Source organism: Phyllostomus discolor, chromosome 1, assembly GCF_004126475.2.
Source record: "Phyllostomus discolor isolate MPI-MPIP mPhyDis1 chromosome 1, mPhyDis1.pri.v3, whole genome shotgun sequence".
NCBI classification, from domain to species: Eukaryota; Metazoa; Chordata; class Mammalia; order Chiroptera; family Phyllostomidae; genus Phyllostomus; species Phyllostomus discolor.
Genome location: NC_040903.2, coordinates 178,894,254 through 178,913,821, shown reverse-complemented (window position 1 = coordinate 178,913,821; position 19,568 = coordinate 178,894,254). Strand labels below are relative to the sequence as shown.

General features: G+C 40.5%; 1 protein-coding gene across 1 annotated transcript in view; it reads left to right on the top strand.

The window, feature by feature from the left end:
• Positions 1–19,568, top strand: part of PYGL (glycogen phosphorylase L) — a 37,323-nt gene that overhangs the window by 1,682 nt on the left and 16,073 nt on the right. The window contains exons 2-5 of the mRNA XM_028505575.2: positions 3,804–3,905; positions 6,910–6,988; positions 10,144–10,247; positions 18,019–18,150. Of these exons, the coding sequence (XP_028361376.1) occupies positions 3,804–3,905; positions 6,910–6,988; positions 10,144–10,247; positions 18,019–18,150 (417 nt within the window). The remainder of the gene's footprint in view (positions 1–3,803; positions 3,906–6,909; positions 6,989–10,143; positions 10,248–18,018; positions 18,151–19,568) is intronic.

The window sequence follows — 19,568 nt, the reverse complement described above, 5'->3', positions numbered from 1 at the left end:
TAAGAAAAGGCAGCTACAACAAAACTTCCCAATGGAAAGTAACTTCCTCACTCTAGAGGTCCAGGCCTGTATCCCAGGGAAGACTCTGTGTGTGTATATTTACTGTATCTGTTTTTAAATTTGCATGAGGGGACTGCTCCTTGCACTGGACAGGTTTAAGTTTTTAAACTAGAGAGTGAGGTGATGAGCTGTATTTTAGGACCTCACCCCCCCAAACCTCCCTCCCCACACACACTCTTCTATAGCATTTAGCACCAAGCCTCACAGAACACAATCCCCTTGTATGCATCTCCTCCGGTGGCTTATCTGGTACTTTATAGTTTTCCTGGTTCCCTAGCTAGTTTCTCCAGTGGGCTCTCCTTCCCTACTTGAACGCAGGTATAAGCTAGGTATTCTGACAGTGATACACTGGGGATACAACAGTAAACAAGGTTCACTCCACACATGTTAATAAAGTATCTGCTCTGTGACAGTGCTCACCTCAACAGGAGTCCCTGCCCCCATGGAGCGGGAACTGGAGCCAGTAAGTGTGTTCAGTCTCCTCTGCCACCTCCCCTGAGCTACAGGAACTGTGCAGATGAATCCTGAATCTGGATCTCTGTCTGAATTCTTTTTCAGACTCCAGTCCTGCACTTCTAAGTGCTTGGTGAACACACATAGATCTCTTTCTATTTCCTCAAACTCAGACCATAATCCTTCCCAGTCCTGCCCCATCTTCTGTGTTTCTAATTTTAATGGCCTTGCCATCCTGACAGTTACCCAGACACAAAACTTGTGTCCCACCTTTGATTCCCTGTATTCTTCAGTTGACAAGTTGCCAAATGCTGTTGATTTCTGCAGATTCCATTGAAAATATTCTCCAGCTGTCTCATTTCTCTTACTGAGGCCCTGGCTGCTGGTCTATGTAGTAGACTTCCGACTGGCTGTCTGGGTTCCCGGAAATGATGAAACTGGCAGCGTGCAGCTGAATTAGGGCTGGCAGACATATTTTGGTTGGCCAATGAGACATCCTCAAGCAATTTAATTTTGAGTGGTTTGGGGCAGACTTGTACACTACAGTTCTTAGCCCAGTGTTCTTCATTGTTATATGTGATCTATATTACGCAGGTATTTTCTCTACCTGGCTCTTAAAGGTGCCTGAGTTGGCAGTCCCAGCTCATTCTATGCATTGTAGTCCCACTAAGCTTACAAAGCAATATATCTTGCCCTGTGTTCAGGTATCATTGGTGCCCATTGACTAACTTAGTCCTTAATTAGGCATTTAAAGCTCTTCTCAGTCCAGGTGAACCTGTCCTTCCCATCTTATCTCCTATTACCCTTCTGGATTTACCTTGCTCTCCCAGCAAACCAAGGTGCTGTCCCATCCGTGCCCTGTTTTCTCCACCTCTGGGCCTCTGCCCGCCCTACACCCTTCACCTGGAATGCCCTCCTTTCCAGTGTCTCTATGCCCGACTCTTCCCTCCTGCAAGTCTCAGTTTTGTTGCCCCCTGTTCCACTTATCTTCCCAGAAGTACCGAAGTCCTCTGAGTAATGTTAGGGATAAAATTTAAATTACTTTAAAAATAGTGGTTATCATTATCTCCTCTTTATTTTATCTTTGCATGCTTTTTAAAAAATGCCCACATTTTCTAAAATAATTATTAGTGGCAGTAGTGCATGCATATAATTTCTAAGGTATGTTGGAGGTGCTGTGTATTTTATTACCAGGAGTATGTAATAAATATTTAGAGACCACTGAGTAAGAAGATGGGGGAAATCTATTTTTCAAGGTCTTATATATCCCCAAATATAAACCGAAGTCCCAAAAAAATTATTTTTATGAGAAAATAGGAAATTGCCTTAAGTACATGTCTTTGTGAAGTCTGTCATATAACAAAGTCTCTCTAAATTATTTTAAGCTGTAACATTGTTTACAAAACCTTTACTTGGTCTTTGTATAATGTCTTAAAATGTCTTAAGTCCTTGCTAATTTGTAGTCATTAAAATGGAGGCAAAGAAACTTAAGAGATGTAGTCATTATTTCCAGGGGCATAACTTTACAATCTCAAGTGTGGGAACTACAGTCAAACCTCGGTTTTTGAATGTCTTGGTTCTCCAACAATTCGGTTCTCAACCAGGTGGTTCACAGAACAACTGTCTTGATTGTCTAACAAAACTTTGGGTCTCGACTCTACCCGACAACCCTTTCATGATGATGCCTGTGTGATCAATCAGTCACGTGTCTCTCAGGTGACAGAGGAGATTTGGCTTTCGAACGGATCGCTTTTCAGTGTTTTGCAATGAATTAAGTTCGAGAACCAAGGTTCCACTGTATATACTGTATTTATAAGCAAGCATTTTATAGTTCGTCAAAAAGCCAAAAGCAGTACATAATGGTTATTTTATAGAGATCATGAAATTACAGAGAAAAATACAGAAAAAAAAAACCTGTGCTGATGTTATGCAAGTGGGTATTTTGGCATGAGATACTCTCGCCAGTGACACACTGGCCTTGTGTACGAGGGCATCAGACATGGGAGTGAGTGGTTCCATGCACCCCTTTGGCTGGTACCTGCCCAGGAACCATACCTTTTCCCAACTCACACAGAGGCACCCAATAGACTAATGAGGGCCCTGAAGACAGTGTTACAGATTTTCAGACAACGTGGATAAATATGATGATGATGTGTTCTGGAAAATAGTGTTCAATGACCCACTAAATTTGGATGTTGACTATTCATGTTAAGACTTAGAATTCAATTATTTCATTAAATGAAAGTGGGAAAAAGTAAAATTTCTAAATTAACATTTTCATATGATATTTTATGTATAACTAAAGAGTTACATATTACAATAGGAACTTGTTATATTGAACGACATTTATGTATTTCTTTATATTTTTGAGTTGACCAAATAATTTTCTTTTTGGTTCTTTTTATTGAGAAATGAGGGGAGTCCCTACAATTTTAGGTGACTTTATATTAATGCATTTATAGATTTTTGTTGTTTTGTGTTTGATAGAAAAGGCGAATTGATATGGAGAAAAAAATACTGTAAAGGGAGAAGATGAAGTTACTGATCTTTTTAAAAAAGAAATTAGTAACCTGCACTTGTGTTTTAAAAGGTTTTAGACAAGTCTGGCCTTTGCACCTTTCACTTGGCAGTGATACTATTTGCCTGATACTGTGTCAAAGGCAGTTTCTCAGTTGATACTTCCATCGAGAACGAACACCAATAAACCTGAGGTAGTCTTGTTACTGCCAGTTCATGATTTTCTGAAAATCAAATCAAAGTACTCTAAAATAATTCATTGTGATATTACTTACAGAAAGTAGTCATGGGGGAATACTTTGTAGCCATTGCGTATATCTGGAAGGAGTTAATCTTTGTATTTCTTGCATGATTTGAGACAAATTCAGCCAACCCTGTCTGACTCTCATCCTATAAATATTTTACAAATGAGCAATGAGCTATGGCAGTCTGACTTCTCTTTGTCCAAAATATGTGCTTAATTTACAAGGCTCATGAACAGAAAGGAAAAAAAACACAAAACATTGAATCTAATTAGTTGAACGAGTTTACTTTTTTCTCCCTGGAGGTAAAAGACACACAACTACTTTGCCAAAAGTAGGATAAAATATGGTTTCCCAAAGCCAGTTGTCAGTAATGCTTTTATTTAGCCCTTCATACATCTATAGGAGTTTCACTAGAACCTGTGTCAAAGTCACCCTGCCTGTTTGTTTTTCATCATCGGCCTGTGTATTATGTTGACCAGTAAGGTTGGCCTCATCGAGTTAACATGACCTCTCTTTCCTTTGTTTCAGAGGGTTTATTACCTTTCTTTGGAGTTTTACATGGGCCGAACGTTACAGAACACCATGATCAACCTCGGCCTGCAGAATGCCTGTGATGAGGCCATTTACCAGGTACATTGTCTCTGTATTTCTCTCATTCTCTCTTTCTTCAAATTTCAAGTTCAATTCAGTAACCTTGGGGATATAGCACCTCCCCCCCTCAAAAAAAAAGAAGGTGAAAAAATTGCTTCTATAGACATGGCTATTACAAACTATTAGAACTATAAACTACTAGTGACCTCTGGATTAAGAGAAAGAAAGTTTTCATTTAGGTAAAACTAAATGAAACTAGGGACCTAGTTTTACCTAATGAAAATTTTCTTTTGAAATCAAAGCTTCTGTAAGTCGCCGCATTCCCCAGCAACTTACATCTTAGAAACTAGCATCTGAACAAGCCTTTTAAAAGTGCTCAATTCTACCCCTGGCCAGTGTGGCTCAGTTGGTTGGAGCATCATCCTGTAACCTGTAACCTGTAAGGGAAAGGTTGTGAGTGCCTATCGAAGCACATACCTCGGTGTGTACAGAAGGCAATGATTAATGCTTCTCTCTCACACTGATATGTCTCTCTCTCCCTTCCTCTCTCTCTAAGAGCAATGAAAAAATATCCTCGGGTAAAGTTTTTAAAAATAAAAATAAATAAAAGTGTTTGAATCCCTGCTGTCAGAATCACAAGCTTTGCTTTAGGCTACCTATCTACCTTTAAAAAATGGTCAAAGATTGACTTATTTTTATGTCAAGGCAATATGTGAAAATAATAAGCCTTTAAAATTCCATCATCATACTTTCTCTTTTGCTAAGTGACATGTAAAATATACTTCCTCCTTAAAGGAGAAGCCTGAGGTCTTAAACCTAATATGCGAATTTATTTTTATAAACATATTTAACTGTTTCTCTCCTGAACTTCAGGGACCTCCATACCAAAAACAAACAGTCCTTGACCTTTTTCATGTGGTTGAAAGGAGGACCGGGTAGTTGCAAAGAAACATTCTAAATGGGAGGCTGTTCAGACTGCTCCTTTTCCTTGGCTTGGGACCGCCCTGTCATGTGGTCATATGGTCAGCTGCCTGTCACTAAGGGCTGGTTTCCTTTCTGCGAGTTAGCTAGAGTATTTCCTTGTGAAAGAACCTTGGCAGCTCCCCTCTGCTTCTCTTTTCTTGCCGTCCCCTGATAACAGCTGAAAACAATATACTTCCCGTGGCCTAGCAGCATATAACTAGGTGGGATGAAGTGACCGATGTCTGTTTGCTCAATGTCTTTGTCGTCTTTTAGATGTAGATTTTTAGAATAAAAAAAAAAAACCTGAATAAGTAGTTGACTTGCACAAGGTCCCCAGTAAGCTCTCTTCATACCAGGGAGGAAATTTGAAAGTCCCTTCAACAATGAACAGAAGCAAATACATTTTTAAACTCTTAGAAGACTTACCATATTTTGACATGTCTAATGTGCACCCATGTTTTTGTGTGCATTATGCATGGGGTTATTATACCCATGCTATATAATTATTATACTCATGTGTAATGTGCATCCTTTTTTTCCCCTCAAAAATTTGGGCAAAAAAGCGCACATTATACATGGCAAAATACAGCACTTACCAAGATGTGTGACAAAACAATTTTTGGTGTAAGGGTAGGGATCCAAATAGGTGGCCATGAAAACTGAGGCATCAACTTCAAGCACGGTTGCTTCTCCTGCCTATGTTTTCAAGTGTATAAAGTGTGTCCCACTTTAAATAACATCTCATTTCATGGATTGCCTCACTTTCAGGTAAGAATGTAGTCATTTCACAACAGACCATCATCAGCTAAGCATGGGCTGAATTATGATCTAGTCAACACAGGACAGGTCACTGGTTTTATCTGCCATCAATTTCCTCACTGTAAGATGAGCAACCCGGAGTAATCTCCAGGGCTGTGGAATTCTGACGTGTGTCTGTAGCAGCCTCTGGCTGTGAGAATCCCAGTTCATTGGGGCAGGGAACTGACTGGCTGCCAATTGCATCAGTCCCCAAGGCCACACACGCCTCTCAACCTCCCATGGCCTTTTATCCAACCCAGAGACAAGTAGAGGATTTGAGTTGTATCCAGCTAAACCAGCGATTTACAACTGGTGTGCCACAAGAATTTTTAAAACTTGCAATACCTGACTGTTTAATTGGGGGCACTGACCTCTTTTCTCTTAGACAGTCAAATAAAAAAGTGACAATAACCAACATAATACTAACTATCCAGTGTGAATGAATCAAAATACTACCTATTTTTGTGTCAGATTGGCGGAAAATATATTATTTGGTGTGTTGCAGAATTGTATTAACTAGTTTACGTGTGCTATGAAATGAAAAAGGTTGGGAATCACTGATCTAGACCTGGGGGCTGAGGTTTCCTTGACTGCTGTCTGGCCCAACTCATGGGCAGTGAGTGATTCACCAGTTGGCTTTGGGTTAACAACCATTGACCCTGCTGAGTAAATATGCTGTGGGCCTGAAAAGATGACCTTTACTCCATCCTGAAACTCTGACATCATACCTTTGGATCATTTTTAAAATGCTTTGGCCCAGTTGGTGTCAACTTGGTTCTGGACTATTTCTTAGGTTTTACCCCAACAGCACAAAAAAAAAAAGAATCTTAATAAATAATAATAGGTTAACATTTACTGAGGAACTGTCTCCCCAGAAATAATATGAATGGTTTGTGTGATCTCACTTAATTCACAACAACCCTAAACGCGGTACATACAGTCATCCAGTGAGGACTTGCCTTTTGAATAAAAGAAGTGAGGCAGGGAGAGATGTGGTAGCTTGCCCAGGGCCACATGGCTAAGAAGGAACAGAGTCAGTAATGGACACTGAGAGCCCACACTTCTTTACAAGCTGCTGCTGTGCCCGTTTGAACAGTGTGCGTTTGCAGTTGCCAGCATCTGCCATGGGCATCTGATGCCAGAATAAGTTCCAAGGGAGCTGACAGGATTGAGCACACAGATAAGCCTGGATACCCGACCCAGAGCTTTAGGAATTGACTGTTTTCTCTGAAATGGCCTGCATTTGTATCCACATTCAGTGGTGTTTTCCTTTCATCACCAGCTTGGACTGGATATAGAGGAGTTAGAAGAAATGGAAGAAGATGCTGGGCTTGGCAATGGTGGTCTTGGGAGGCTTGCTGGTAAGTGACATGGTTAGTGTGTCATAGTGTTTGGCCCATTGATGCCTTCTCAGATGCCATGTGTGACCATGCTAAGAAGAACCAAACAAGCTTCCTATGAGAAGTGTGTATTATAACCTGGTTATAAATGTACTTGTTTTTGAGTTTGCACTGTGGTTTGATCAGTTCTACACAAACAGCAGAGAAGAGAACTTGAACAAAAGACACATTGCTTAAAACCCTCAGAGATGTTGCTTAAAACCTTAAGGTTAACCAGATCCTTCCTGTGGACTTAAGGATTTCCACAGTGGCCCCTTTACTTCACTGTTATATGGCCTCAGCTACTCAGTTCACATACTTGTGTGGTATGAGCTAAGTTGTCTGACCGTTGTGTTATTGTCTTGTGCACTTCACAGTTTGCTTTTGATGGACTAGCCGGTAATGATACACTCATTACAGTATTGGTATGATTTAGTTAATTATTATTCTTGTTTGTATAGATGCAGTTGGAGTTCTTTGCTTTATTCAGGAAATGTTTTTTCACCATAGAGGAAAACATTAAAGATATTAACTCCATTAAGTTAAAAATATGCATACCACCCTGGCTGGTGTGGCTCAGTGGAGTGAGCTCCAGTCTGAGAACCAAAGGGTCACCTGTTTGATTCCTGGTCAGGTCACATGCCTGGGTTGCTGGCCAGGTCCCAGTTGGGGCCTGCAAGAGGCCTGTTTCTCTCACCAATCTGTTTCTCTCACACATCAATGTATGTCTCTTCCTCTCTTTCTTCCTCTCTTTCCCTCTGTCTTATCTTAAAATAAATAAATAAAATCTTTAAAATATATATACACATACCTATGACCAAGCAATTCTACTTCCTGATTGATATCTACTATAAAAAAAAACCCTCAAACATGCACAAGGAGGCATGTGAAAAATATTGTTACAGTATTGTTTGTAAAAGCAAACTATTAGAAATAACCTAATGTCCATCAATAGCAAACAGGTAAATAAGTAGCGGAACAATCCATATTACAGAATAATGTGCAGCAACCAAAAAAATAGAATTGGTCTCTATGTAATGCCCTGGATAAACCTCCACGGTGGGGGTGGCAATTTGCATTAAAAGCCATATAGTGTGCTACTACTTACAGTTTTTAAAAACTAATATTTTCTGTGAATGGATGTACATACACACACATACATACACATACTCATACATACACTAATCCATAGAAAAGTCTGGAATTTTCTCTTTTTGATCTTTTCTAGAGAAGAGGGCAGAATCGAGGGTGGCAGTCAAGGTGAATGGTAGTCCTATCTATAACATTTTAACACTTTTTACAAGGAGGATGTTTTAATGTATTACTTGTGAAACTTAAATTTAATAGTAAAAGTGTACCACCACACATGTATGTGTCAGATTCTACTCTATGAAAATATCTATTCTCTTTTTTTTGAAATGATTCCAAAATATCATCATTTTACACAAACTCCCAGGTTACTAGAAACCCATTTGCATGGGTTTCACATATTTAATCCTCTCTCCATTAGTTGCAGTGTGCCTTAATATTGCCATTAGTACTAGGAACACGTTGCGTTTGGGATGCTTGCTCCCTTGTGAAGTTAGTCATCAGGCAGTTTAGAAGGCTTTCCATGGGGCTGAGGGGAGATCCACAGAGGCAATGGCATGCACACCTAAGAGTGGCCACCAGCCTGCCTGCCTTCTGTGGAAAGCCCCAGACCTTCCATATTTGTTGGCTGGGTTAACCCCACTCTGTGCCTGACTAATGACCTCGCTCCTTCAGTTGGTTGAGAGTGAAGTGGCAAATGAGGCTGAGTATTTCTCATTAGATGACCTCATTTCCTACCTGACTGAAAATCTTGGGACCCCAGTCTGATCAGGCTCAAAGGATAATGTGATCAGGACCCAGGAAAAGACAAGTAGCCACAGCTCCAAGAGAGCAGAGCCAGGCCACATGACATGGGGACTGGAAAACTTTTGTGGTATTGCAGTAACCTGAAGGATTGGCCACAGGCTTTTGTGGGTCTCTGTTTTAGGGCTCCACCATGATTCTAACTCAGTCCCTTTCTGTTTAATCTACAGTTTTCAATGTTCATTCCCATTTTAGATCCTGCTATACATTTCCTCATTCTCTGCATATTTCTCAGTTCAAATTCTTAGAGGGGAAATCTGATTAGTGTGAGTAAGCCCTCAGGTTACACCTGGCTACTAGATAGATCCCTGCCCAGCCTGTTGATTGACTGCTCTGGATCAGGTGCTCTGTCATTAATGCTCTTGACAACAAGTGGCAGAAAATCTAGCCAAAAAAAAATGGTTCAGCCAACAAGGACACGTGTTATCACAGAACAAGAAGTCCAGGGGATGGGTTGTTCAAGGTTAGTTATTTGGCAGTGTAGCTCTGTCAGGACTCTGGGTCTCTGTGGGTCTCTTGGCTTTCCCCCATGGGAAGGTGATGGCAGCAGCAAGGAAAATCTTCCCCTTCACCCAGAAGACTTCTTAGTGCCTCTCACTGGATTGAATGTCATTGCACAGTCATGCTAAAACCAGTAACTGGTGAAGGAAATAGAATTACTGTGATTGGTTAAGAGGCTTAGACTAGTCGAGCAAGATTCACTGCTCACCCAGACTCCCTGTAGCATATGGCCACCTGGTACCTGAACAACTTTGGAATTCCGTTAGCCAAAAAGAGAGTCTGCCACAGATGTCCATGTAGTCAGTCAGGTAGTCACAGGTCAGTTCTACTCTCCTGGAGCTGTCTTTTCAAGCAGGGAGCTACAGTGTCCCTTAGAAAGGGCAGTGTGAGTGACAAACACAGTGACAGCCATGTCTAATGCAGGTCAACTTCCTTATCTCTTCTCAAATGAAGTGCCAGCATATACACAGTGATTATTTTAAATGGTGAGATAATAAATAATGTTCGTTTTCTTTTTATACACTTTTGTATTTTCTAACTTTCCTATAGTGTTCATTTTACAATTTTTAAAATGTTACTTAAAAAATGAATACCCACTATGTAGCAGTGTGTGTGCTTTAAAATAGAAATGTGGTTGCTCATAGGAAAATGTTTTGTGGCTGTCATGCTTTTTAGTAAAAGAGACCTGAAAAGTGAATAACCTTGATGACTCTGCCTTTTGGCTTGTGTTTGGATTGATTTAGCCTGCTTCTTGGATTCCATGGCAACTCTGGGACTTGCAGCCTATGGCTATGGCATTCGATACGAGTATGGAATCTTCAATCAGAAGATCCGAGATGGATGGCAGGTATGTGAGCCATGCTTTTAAATTTTGTCATTAAAGTACTTCTTCATGATGTTCTGGATGATTTATAGTTTACAGACATTTAACATGGAACTTCACTGATTCCCCTTGCATTTTGTTGACATCAGTGAATACTGCCACTCATCCCCCTTTTGTATGTAAGAGCAGAGAGTCTGCCAGTGTCATTCACCACCAGATCCAGAGCATCTTATGCAGTGCCTGACTCACGAGGGTGCTCTGAAAGTATTTATCCTGAGTGTCTGAGTGAGGACCACCTACACTGTGTGGTAGGCTGCGTTCACTCTCTGCGGCCTGCTAAATGGAGGAGCACATCTTTTGACTTTTCTCTCCCAATAACCTTTCACGGTAGGAGCATGTTGCCATATTACAGGTGAGAAAATTGAGGGTCTTAAGAAATGGAGTTACCTCAGATCACACTGCTGGCAAACATGGGTCTGTCCCCAGGTTTCCAGACCCAGGTTCAGTATTCTTTTCTGTGCTCCTTAGCATGCCTATTTAAAAGATACATAAGCCCAGGGTTCTGATTTTTTAATAAGGTGAAAGCAGGTAATCCTGTTAGCTGTCACATCAAATAAATCTGATACATGTTTAATATGTATCATTATAGTGCTCTGTAGGTTTGCACAAATAGTTATCAATCCAAACAAATGATTCTAGTTTTACTTTACTTTTATTTTACTTTTATCCTCACCCAGGGACATGCTTGTTGATTTTAGGGGGGAGGCTGGGAGAGAAACATCAATATGAGAGAGAAACATCAATCGGTTGCCTCTCTTACACATCCCAACTGGGGATGGAACCCTCAACCTAGGCATGTGCCCTGACTTGGAATCGAACCCACAACCTTTCAGTTTACAGGATGATGCTTGAACCAACTGAGCCACACCAGCCAGGGCTCTAGTTTTACTTTGATTCAACCAAACCAAATTCTTAGGAATTTGTTTCTCATATCTTTGGGAACTCCTTGAGTCTACACTCAGCCTTGGTGTGGACGGTCTTCCCTGATACTAAGTGTGATTTAGGCTTTTACTCTCCCTACCTCTGTTTCACATACATACACCACTGACAAAAAGATACTGGTTGGTTTCCCAAAAAGCCTGAGTTCTCTCAGCCCCTCCCATACTTCCGAGAGTCCGTCCGAGGGCAGCATACTTGGGTTGGATGGGAGGGTGTAGGCTGGAGCTAATCCCAGGGGAAGGACAGTGAGCTCAGTGCTCCCGCTGCCGTCCTCTTGCCCCTTTCTCAGTGTTTGGACACTCTGGGCCGAGGAAGGAAGGGGCTGAAAGGTTTGGTATGATACAACAATGCCCCAAGGGAAAAGTCTCAGAAGGAGAATATTGGGAATATGTTAAAAGATAAACTTCCAAATTTTGCTAAGGACCAATGTATCTTCACCTACTTCTCAATAAGTCAGGAGTCAGCATTGTGTAGGTAAAAGCTTTTGGGCCCTAATTTGAGATTTAATTTCTAATTTGAGGCCTAATGGCCACTCATTACCCTTACAAGGTGTGTTGCCTAGGCTAGGTCACCCAACTTCTCTGAGCCTCAGTTTTGTCACCTGCAAAGTGGAGATGCCAGCTTCACAGAATTATTATGAAAATGTGTAAAATGTCAGCACACAAATAGACATTCAATAAAATGTTCATTATGCCTAAGGAAAGGAGGATGATTTAATAAATTGTTATTATATAATATAATATTAATGTAGCCATTAATATTATTTTATTAATTTTAATGAAATGGGAAATTATTTATGTTAGCTGAAAAAAGGAAGTATAAAATCATATGGATGGTATGACTCAACTATCCAAAGGCAGCCAAAAAAATAAAGGGCTAGAAAAAAAAATACATGAAAGCTTCAATAGTAATTATCTCTGGGAGATAGGATTACAGGTGACTTTTACTATCTTCTATTTGTGTCTCACAATCCATAATTATGAAGTATGTGTTTCAGAATCATAAAAAGCTGTGAAAACAGAGTAATTGGGTCCCTTCCCTAATAAAATAACCTAGAGTTATGTGGTGAGAAGCTTCTTACTAGGTAGGCATTCCACTGTGGCCAGTGTTTTGACATGACTCAACCAAGCAATACGTGGTATCCGTTCTCATTGAAAATGTTTTCTGTGGTACTCATTATACCCCAAATGTCTAAGGATTTCATTTCATATCTTTTAACTACTCTTGTGTGAAAGATTGAAGAGAAACTCTGAAAATCAATCTCAAAAAAATATCTTTTTCATTGCATTTTCCCCAGAATTTTATGAAAGGTCATACCTACTACCTTTGCCACTTCTAAATGGTCTTTATTCCAAGAAACCATTCCTTCTCTCCTACCATACCAAGGAAGTATATGTCTCTCCTGTCAGACCAGGAACGATGTATTATCCAGTGTTCTTAAAGAAAAAAGAGAGACCAAGTGGCTTTGGCTTGCCTCACTAGCCAGCGTCACTTCTTTTACTATGCCTTGATATTGAGTCAGAAGCACACATAACTTCCTTTGCCATACCCACTGTTTACCAGGATGAGATTTTGGAGAGCAAACATAAAATACGTCATACCACAAAGAAACTATTTCCATAAAAAACCAGAAGTGTCTTCCAGGAAAGCAGCATGCCTCTTCAGGCTGTGGTCACATGCCACTCTCGTCAGACATGTCCTTGCCCTTACAGTGGCAGATATGGAGAATTCTGATGAAAATTTTGCAAGCTGGGAAGATTTTTAAAGGTTGATGGACTTTTATTTGTTGAAGTCTCTTTTCAAGGAAGATTTGCAGCCATGTATTCGTAGTGAAACCCCCCTAAAGAAAATAATTTTATTGCTAAAATTCTTGACTTACTATCAACTCTGATGGGGATCAGTAATAGTTCTCTGTGAAAATTACTGGCCTCTGGGAGGGAGCAGGGGCAGGATGATTGCAACAGCCCTACAGTGAGTTTAACATGACATACCAAAGTTCTGAGTTTCTACACACATAGTAGGTATCTTGCAGTTGAACCAAAGAGTGTCTGCTGGACCTTTCTCTCTCTTAGAACCCCATGCCAAGCCTTCAATAACTTAGTCATGCAAAATTTCCACTACCTAGCAATCTTTTGGTTACCATTGTGGCGTTCTCTGTGTTCCCAGAAACATTTTGCCATTGTTTGTGCCAGCAGAAAGCAAAGCTTGTTGACTACTCCTGGTGTTTGCTCACTGGTTCTTAATGTCCTGTGTATCCCACAGTTGAGGGGAAAGCATTTCTTAGAATTCGGTCACTGACAGAGTCACCGGAGCTGACCTCTGCTTCCACACTGGTTGGGACACAGATGGCATTGAGTAATTCCTCTAGGGAGATGCCACATCCAGGCTGCCACCCCCACCCGGGCTAGCACTCTGCTCCTGACTCCACAGAGCTACACTGCCTGGGCCTCAGCTCTCTTCATCTGGATGTTCAGGTCTAACAGCCCACTTTGGTGTAAATGAAAGCTCTCTTCCCACCTTGCCCCCTCCCTTCAAGTGGCTCAGCATGTCAGCGCATTTGGGGATCACTGGCTCCATGGAAATCTAAATTTATAGGCCACTTCGGTGATTCATTGGGGAAAAAAGCAAAGTAGAGAAGAGGTTTATCACCATCTGGCAGCTTCTGTGGGCGGTGAAGCGGGGGAGAGCATTTCTCTCTTCTCTGATGTGGTTTCATCAGACCCGCTTGTGGTTTAAAATACCTGTTTTCTCTATGTACCTTAAAAAACAAGCTTTGTAAAATCGAGGGAAGTATTAAGTGATTCCTTGCTAAATCAGAAGGAGACTAAAAAATAAAGAACAGCAAGCTTAGAAATCTGTCCTCCTACAGAACTCATTAACCCAGTGAAATTAAAATTAGCCCTTATTTGACAGGGAAGAGTAAAAGCCATATTGGATGGCATTACGAGTATCAGCTGACTGGCCCCTTGTCACAAAGAGTGAGGGCAACCTCTCACTTCCATAGGAGGCTGGGAATGGGCTGGTGGTGGGACACCTCAGAGCCCGTGGTCACTGCTGGAAGCATTTCAAGCTGCTTGAGGGCAGGACAGTATGATCTTGTTGCATTTCTCAGCAGAAGATATGTTGCCGGTTCTCCTCTGCGCTTGACTTTTGACAGAAAACTGTTTCTGCCTCATCATCTTCCTGTTTCATATACCTTCAGGTGTGTTTTACAACAGTCCTGAGTGCTGAAATGAAGCAAACGGTCCCTTCTTGCAGTTCTTTCCTGTTACAAGAACGTGTTCACGTTGCCCAGTATTTGAAAACCCCAAACCTGCCCTTGCCTAAGTGCAGCTGAGGGTGTTTTGTAAAGCATGGTGTTGTTGATCCTTTCTGGACATTCTCATTTATTTGTCTTAGAGTCTAGTTATAACACATAGTTTCTTATCAGCTGATAAAATTCAATTGTATCCTTGTTAAAATTTAATATTTTTTTGGTTCTCTTTATTATTGGGATAGTGGAAGTCAAAGTTCTGAATTATAGTTACTGACTTTGTGTCACCATGTAGCTCCTGCTGCACCATGTAGCTTCTGCTGCACCATGTAGCTCCTGCTACACCATGTAGCCCCTGGGGAACTGGTAAAGATGCAGAACTTCAGCTCTGGCCAGTGTGGCTCAGTGGATTCAGCACCAGCCTATGAAATGAAAAGTCGCTGGTTCAATTCCCGGTCAGAGCACATGCCTGCAATGTGGGCCAGGTCCCCAGGTGGGGGCGTGCAAGAGACAAACAGTCAGTGTTTCTCTCACACACCGATGTTTCTCTCCCTTTCTTTCTCCCTTCCAACCCCCTCTCTCTAAAACAATAAATAAAATCTTGAAAAAAAATAAGATGCAGAACTTCAGGTCCCATCTCAGATCCACTGAGAATGCACATTTTAACAAGATGCAAGTTGTCCATTAGCGCAAATCTAGCTCCAGGCTTCCCTAGGCTTCACCCTCCATCTGAAACATCCTCCTGCCTCCAGCAGCTCTCTGACTCCCAGATCTTCTACAGAGGATGTTGTTTCTGTGAGTCTCCTTTTCATTCATCATTATGCTGGTAGCCAATATTGATGGGTGGCTTACTGGCTTTCTTGATATGAAGTCATGATCAGTGTTTGAATAAATGAATGTGTATTTGCTTATCTGGCTGTTGACATAAATATTTTACTTCATATCTCAAAAAACATTAGCTGTGTTTGCTTCTCTCCCCACACTGTGCCTGGGGCCGGCACTGAGCCATAGGTGATCGTGAGGCCCCCAGTTACACTGTGTCCTAGTTCATAACCAATATCTCCTTCAACTAAAGCCAAGTGAATAACCACATTCAAATCTGGTTAACAAGGGTGCTTGGTACTAAAAACCTTACCAATTCCTTCTTGTTAGAACACTATTCCATTTTTTTAATATGTGTAATATTTTAAATGTTCCACAGATAATATCTTTATATTAAAAATACATTCCCCCAAATATATTTTTGTTGTTTTTGTGTTTTAGTTTGTTTATTGCAAACCAAAATTCATTGGTATTCATTGGTATTTAGTATACTGTACTAAATACAAAATAGGATTTTAAAACTTTTATAAGAAATATTTTGTTACAGTGAGTATAAATAAATGACAGAACATTAAATTGTCAGTTAAGTAAATTTCCTTACCTCTTAGTATTATGTAATTTTCAAAATGGACCATAATTAATAATTATCAGATCAGAACATTTGAGAAGTTCTGGCCAAGATGGAGGTGTAGATAGAAACCCTTCACTTCCTTGCACAACCAAAAGGAGGATAACAACCAATCTAAAATCAATAAACAACCAAAAGCTCCAGAAAATCAAACTGCATGAAACTCCAACAACCAAGGAATTAAAGAAAAAATCAACCAGAACAATGAGACCAGTAAGGTGGTGAACCGAGCAGGCCAACTCAGAAAAACTGCAGAGACTGGTCTACTGTTGGGCGGGGCTGACTTAAGGGGAAACTGAGACTCAGAGCTGACTGTGGACTGCGGTTGGGGTTGCCGAGGTGGGAGATACTCCCAGTCGCACAGGAGAGTTCACGGCAAAGTGTGCCAGAGCCAGGCAGGCGAGCTGCACTCTTCCCTCTCTGGCTCCTCCCCCACAGGCAGCACAGCAAAGAGGGTTGCCCTGCCCCCTTAAAAATTATCAGTTGCACAATACAAAGAAATATGGCCCAAATGAAAGAACAGAGCAAAGCCTCAGAAAGAGAACTAAGTCAGGAGGAGATTGCCAACCTTATCTGATGGAGAATTTAAAGCCCTGGTAATCAAAATGCTCACAGATCTGATTGAGCTTGGTCGAAAAATGAAAAAACAAATGAAGGATACCCAAAGTGACATAAAGCAAAATATTCAGGGAGCCAACAGTGACAGGAAGGAAACCAAGACTTAAAGCAACGATTTGGGAAAAAAGGAAAAAATAAACATCCATTCAGAAGAAAATGAAGAAACAAGAATTTGGAAAAGTGAAGGGACTCTTACAAGCCTCTGGGACAACCTGAAACATTCCAATATCAGAATTATGGAGATTCAGAAGGAGAAGAACAACAGCAAGAAATTGAAAACTTATTTGAACAAATAATGAAGGAAAACTTCCCTAATCTGTCAAAGGAAACAGACTTCCAGGAAGTCCAGGAAGCTCAGAGAGTCCCAAAGAGGTTGAACCCAAGGAAGCACACACCAAGACACATTGTAATTACATTACCTAAGATTAAAGATAAGGAGTGAATCTAAAGCAATAAGAGAAAAGGAGACAGTTACCTACAAAGGAATTCTCATAAAACTATTAGCTGATTTCTCAAAAGAAACCTTGCAGGCAAGAAGGGGCTGGAAAGAACTATTTGAAGTCATGAAAGGTAAGGACCTACATCCAAGATGACTCTATCCAGCCAAGCTATCATTTAGAATGGAAGGGCAGATAAAGTGCATCCCTGATAAGGTCAAGTTAAAGGAGTTCATCATCACCAAGCCATTATTATATGAAATGTTAAAGGGACTTATCTAAGAAAAAGAAGATAAAAAATATGAACAGTAAAATGACAACAAACTCACAACTATCAACAAATGAACCTAAAAGAAAAACAATGAAAACAAAAACTAAGCAAACGACCAGAACAGGAACAGAATCAGAGAAATGGACATCACACGGATTTCAGTGGGGAAGGGAAAGGGAGGAATGTGGGGGGAAGGTACAGGGAAGAAGAAGCATAATTAGTAGGCATAAAATAGACAGGGAAAGATAAAAAATGGTATAGGAAACAGAGGACTCAGAGAACTTGTATGTACAACCCATGGACATGAACCATCATATGGGACACATCAGGCCCAGGTGTACAACTGTAGTCACCCCTGGAGGGCCTCTGTCTCTCGATCAAGCTGAACAATTTTCTTCATCGATGTGAAGACACAGACTCTACAACACAGATCTAAAGTCAAATTTTCACTGTACCATTTCTATTTGTGCAACTTTGAGCAAGTTACAATTTTCTCATGTTTAAGAAAGGAATCATAGTTTCCTGTGAAGACTAACTGCAGTAATACATATAAAACATTTAGAGCAACATTAGCAAGTATTGTTGTTGCTGGGTTAGGCTGTGCGACAGTAACTACCTTGAATTGAGATCGACAACCAGCTCACTACTTGGAGCCAAAACAATATTCTCCAGTTGATTCAGTTACAGATATTTTTAATTTGATATTGTGGAAGTGGCAAGGTGCCCCTCTCCTGGAAAACATGTTCTAAGCCATATCCTTTTTGCAGGTAGAAGAAGCAGATGATTGGCTCAGGTATGGCAACCCGTGGGAGAAGGCCCGCCCCGAGTTCATGCTGCCTGTGCACTTTTACGGAAGAGTAGAGCACAGCGAGTCTGGGACCAAGTGGATCGACACCCAGGTATTCAGAGTGTCCCCATGCTGAGTGCATTGTACAGTACAGCACAGTGAGTGTGCAGCATAGAGTATAAAGTGTTTATGACACTGAGTGTAGTATGTTGTATATTGAATAATAAAGCACGTTTTTATAAATAAATGTGAACTCCTCTTAGTGCAACCCACTCATTTTGGAGGCAAGGGAAGTGAGACCAGGAGATAAGTGATTTACTCAAGGTCAGGAGATTCACCAGGGTCATTCTGCAATCAGCTTTACCAAAGATGAATCAATTCTATGATCCCAGTGTATTTAGCTCTCCATTTTACAAAAAGTTGTTGACACCAAGATTGAATAATTTTAAATGTCCTTCTTCATCCCATCACCACACATACATTTATTTACTTATAACTCCTCTGGGGTATTTTTAAACTGAAGTAATTATTTGAAGAATTACCAAAGTTTCTGTTCATTGCAAAGTCAAAAATAATGCAAAATATTGCCAAATGTACTCTGTTATCTTGTGCCAAATCACTCTTACAGAAAAATGCTGGTGTCAACCAAGTGTGCTTGCTTCATGGCCACTAGATTTATTCTGCCACTGGACTGGAGCGTTTCCTGGTTACTGAACCCTTCTGTTTTCAGCATGCCCAGTGATGGTTTACGCTTTGCTGTCTTCATACTTCCTGATAAATAACCTTTATTAACTACTGGACTGCACCATCCAGTCATCAGAGCCTCCACCTGAGATACTTGTTTAATAAAGATGACCTCAGGCTGGAAAAGATGCATCACAGGTCATTCTTTAAAAGCTTAAAGAAAATGGTAAAGATCCATTAATGTTGTTCTTATGTAACAAAATTGGGAATGATACTCAGTATTGTAGTACTAAATTCCGTGGATTCGTGGATTATCCTCCATGAATGTTTCATTTTGTGTCCTAGAAACACCCAGACCCATGTTGTGGCTGGATTTTTAAACTGACAGTCTGTTCTGCTAAATCAGGTAGAGCTACTCACCATTCAGAAAAATAAGACTTTTTAAAAAAAGAGAGTTTTCCTAGCTAAACATGAATTTATTCAGCATATGAAATAACAGAGTAGAAGCTAAAAATAGGTCATAGTCTACTGATAAAAGGAATAAACTAATACCGTAATTTCAAGATAGTCTCTCTTTTTTAGTTAAACAGACAATAATCTAAGTGGTACTTGGTTAGAAATATGATCAGGAGAGCTGCAAATTAATCAATTGTTATTATGTCCAAAGAATTCATACATGTATTTGGTATTAAACTAGCAAGTATTTGGTGTGGATTTGGTGTCTGAAACTTCTAGGGACTTCTGATGTGTTTAAACATGGGTAGTTTTACATGCTCAGTGCTGGAAGCATTCTGTTGGCACCGTAGGTCCCACTATTGAACTGCTTTGTATTTGCAAAGCACCTCT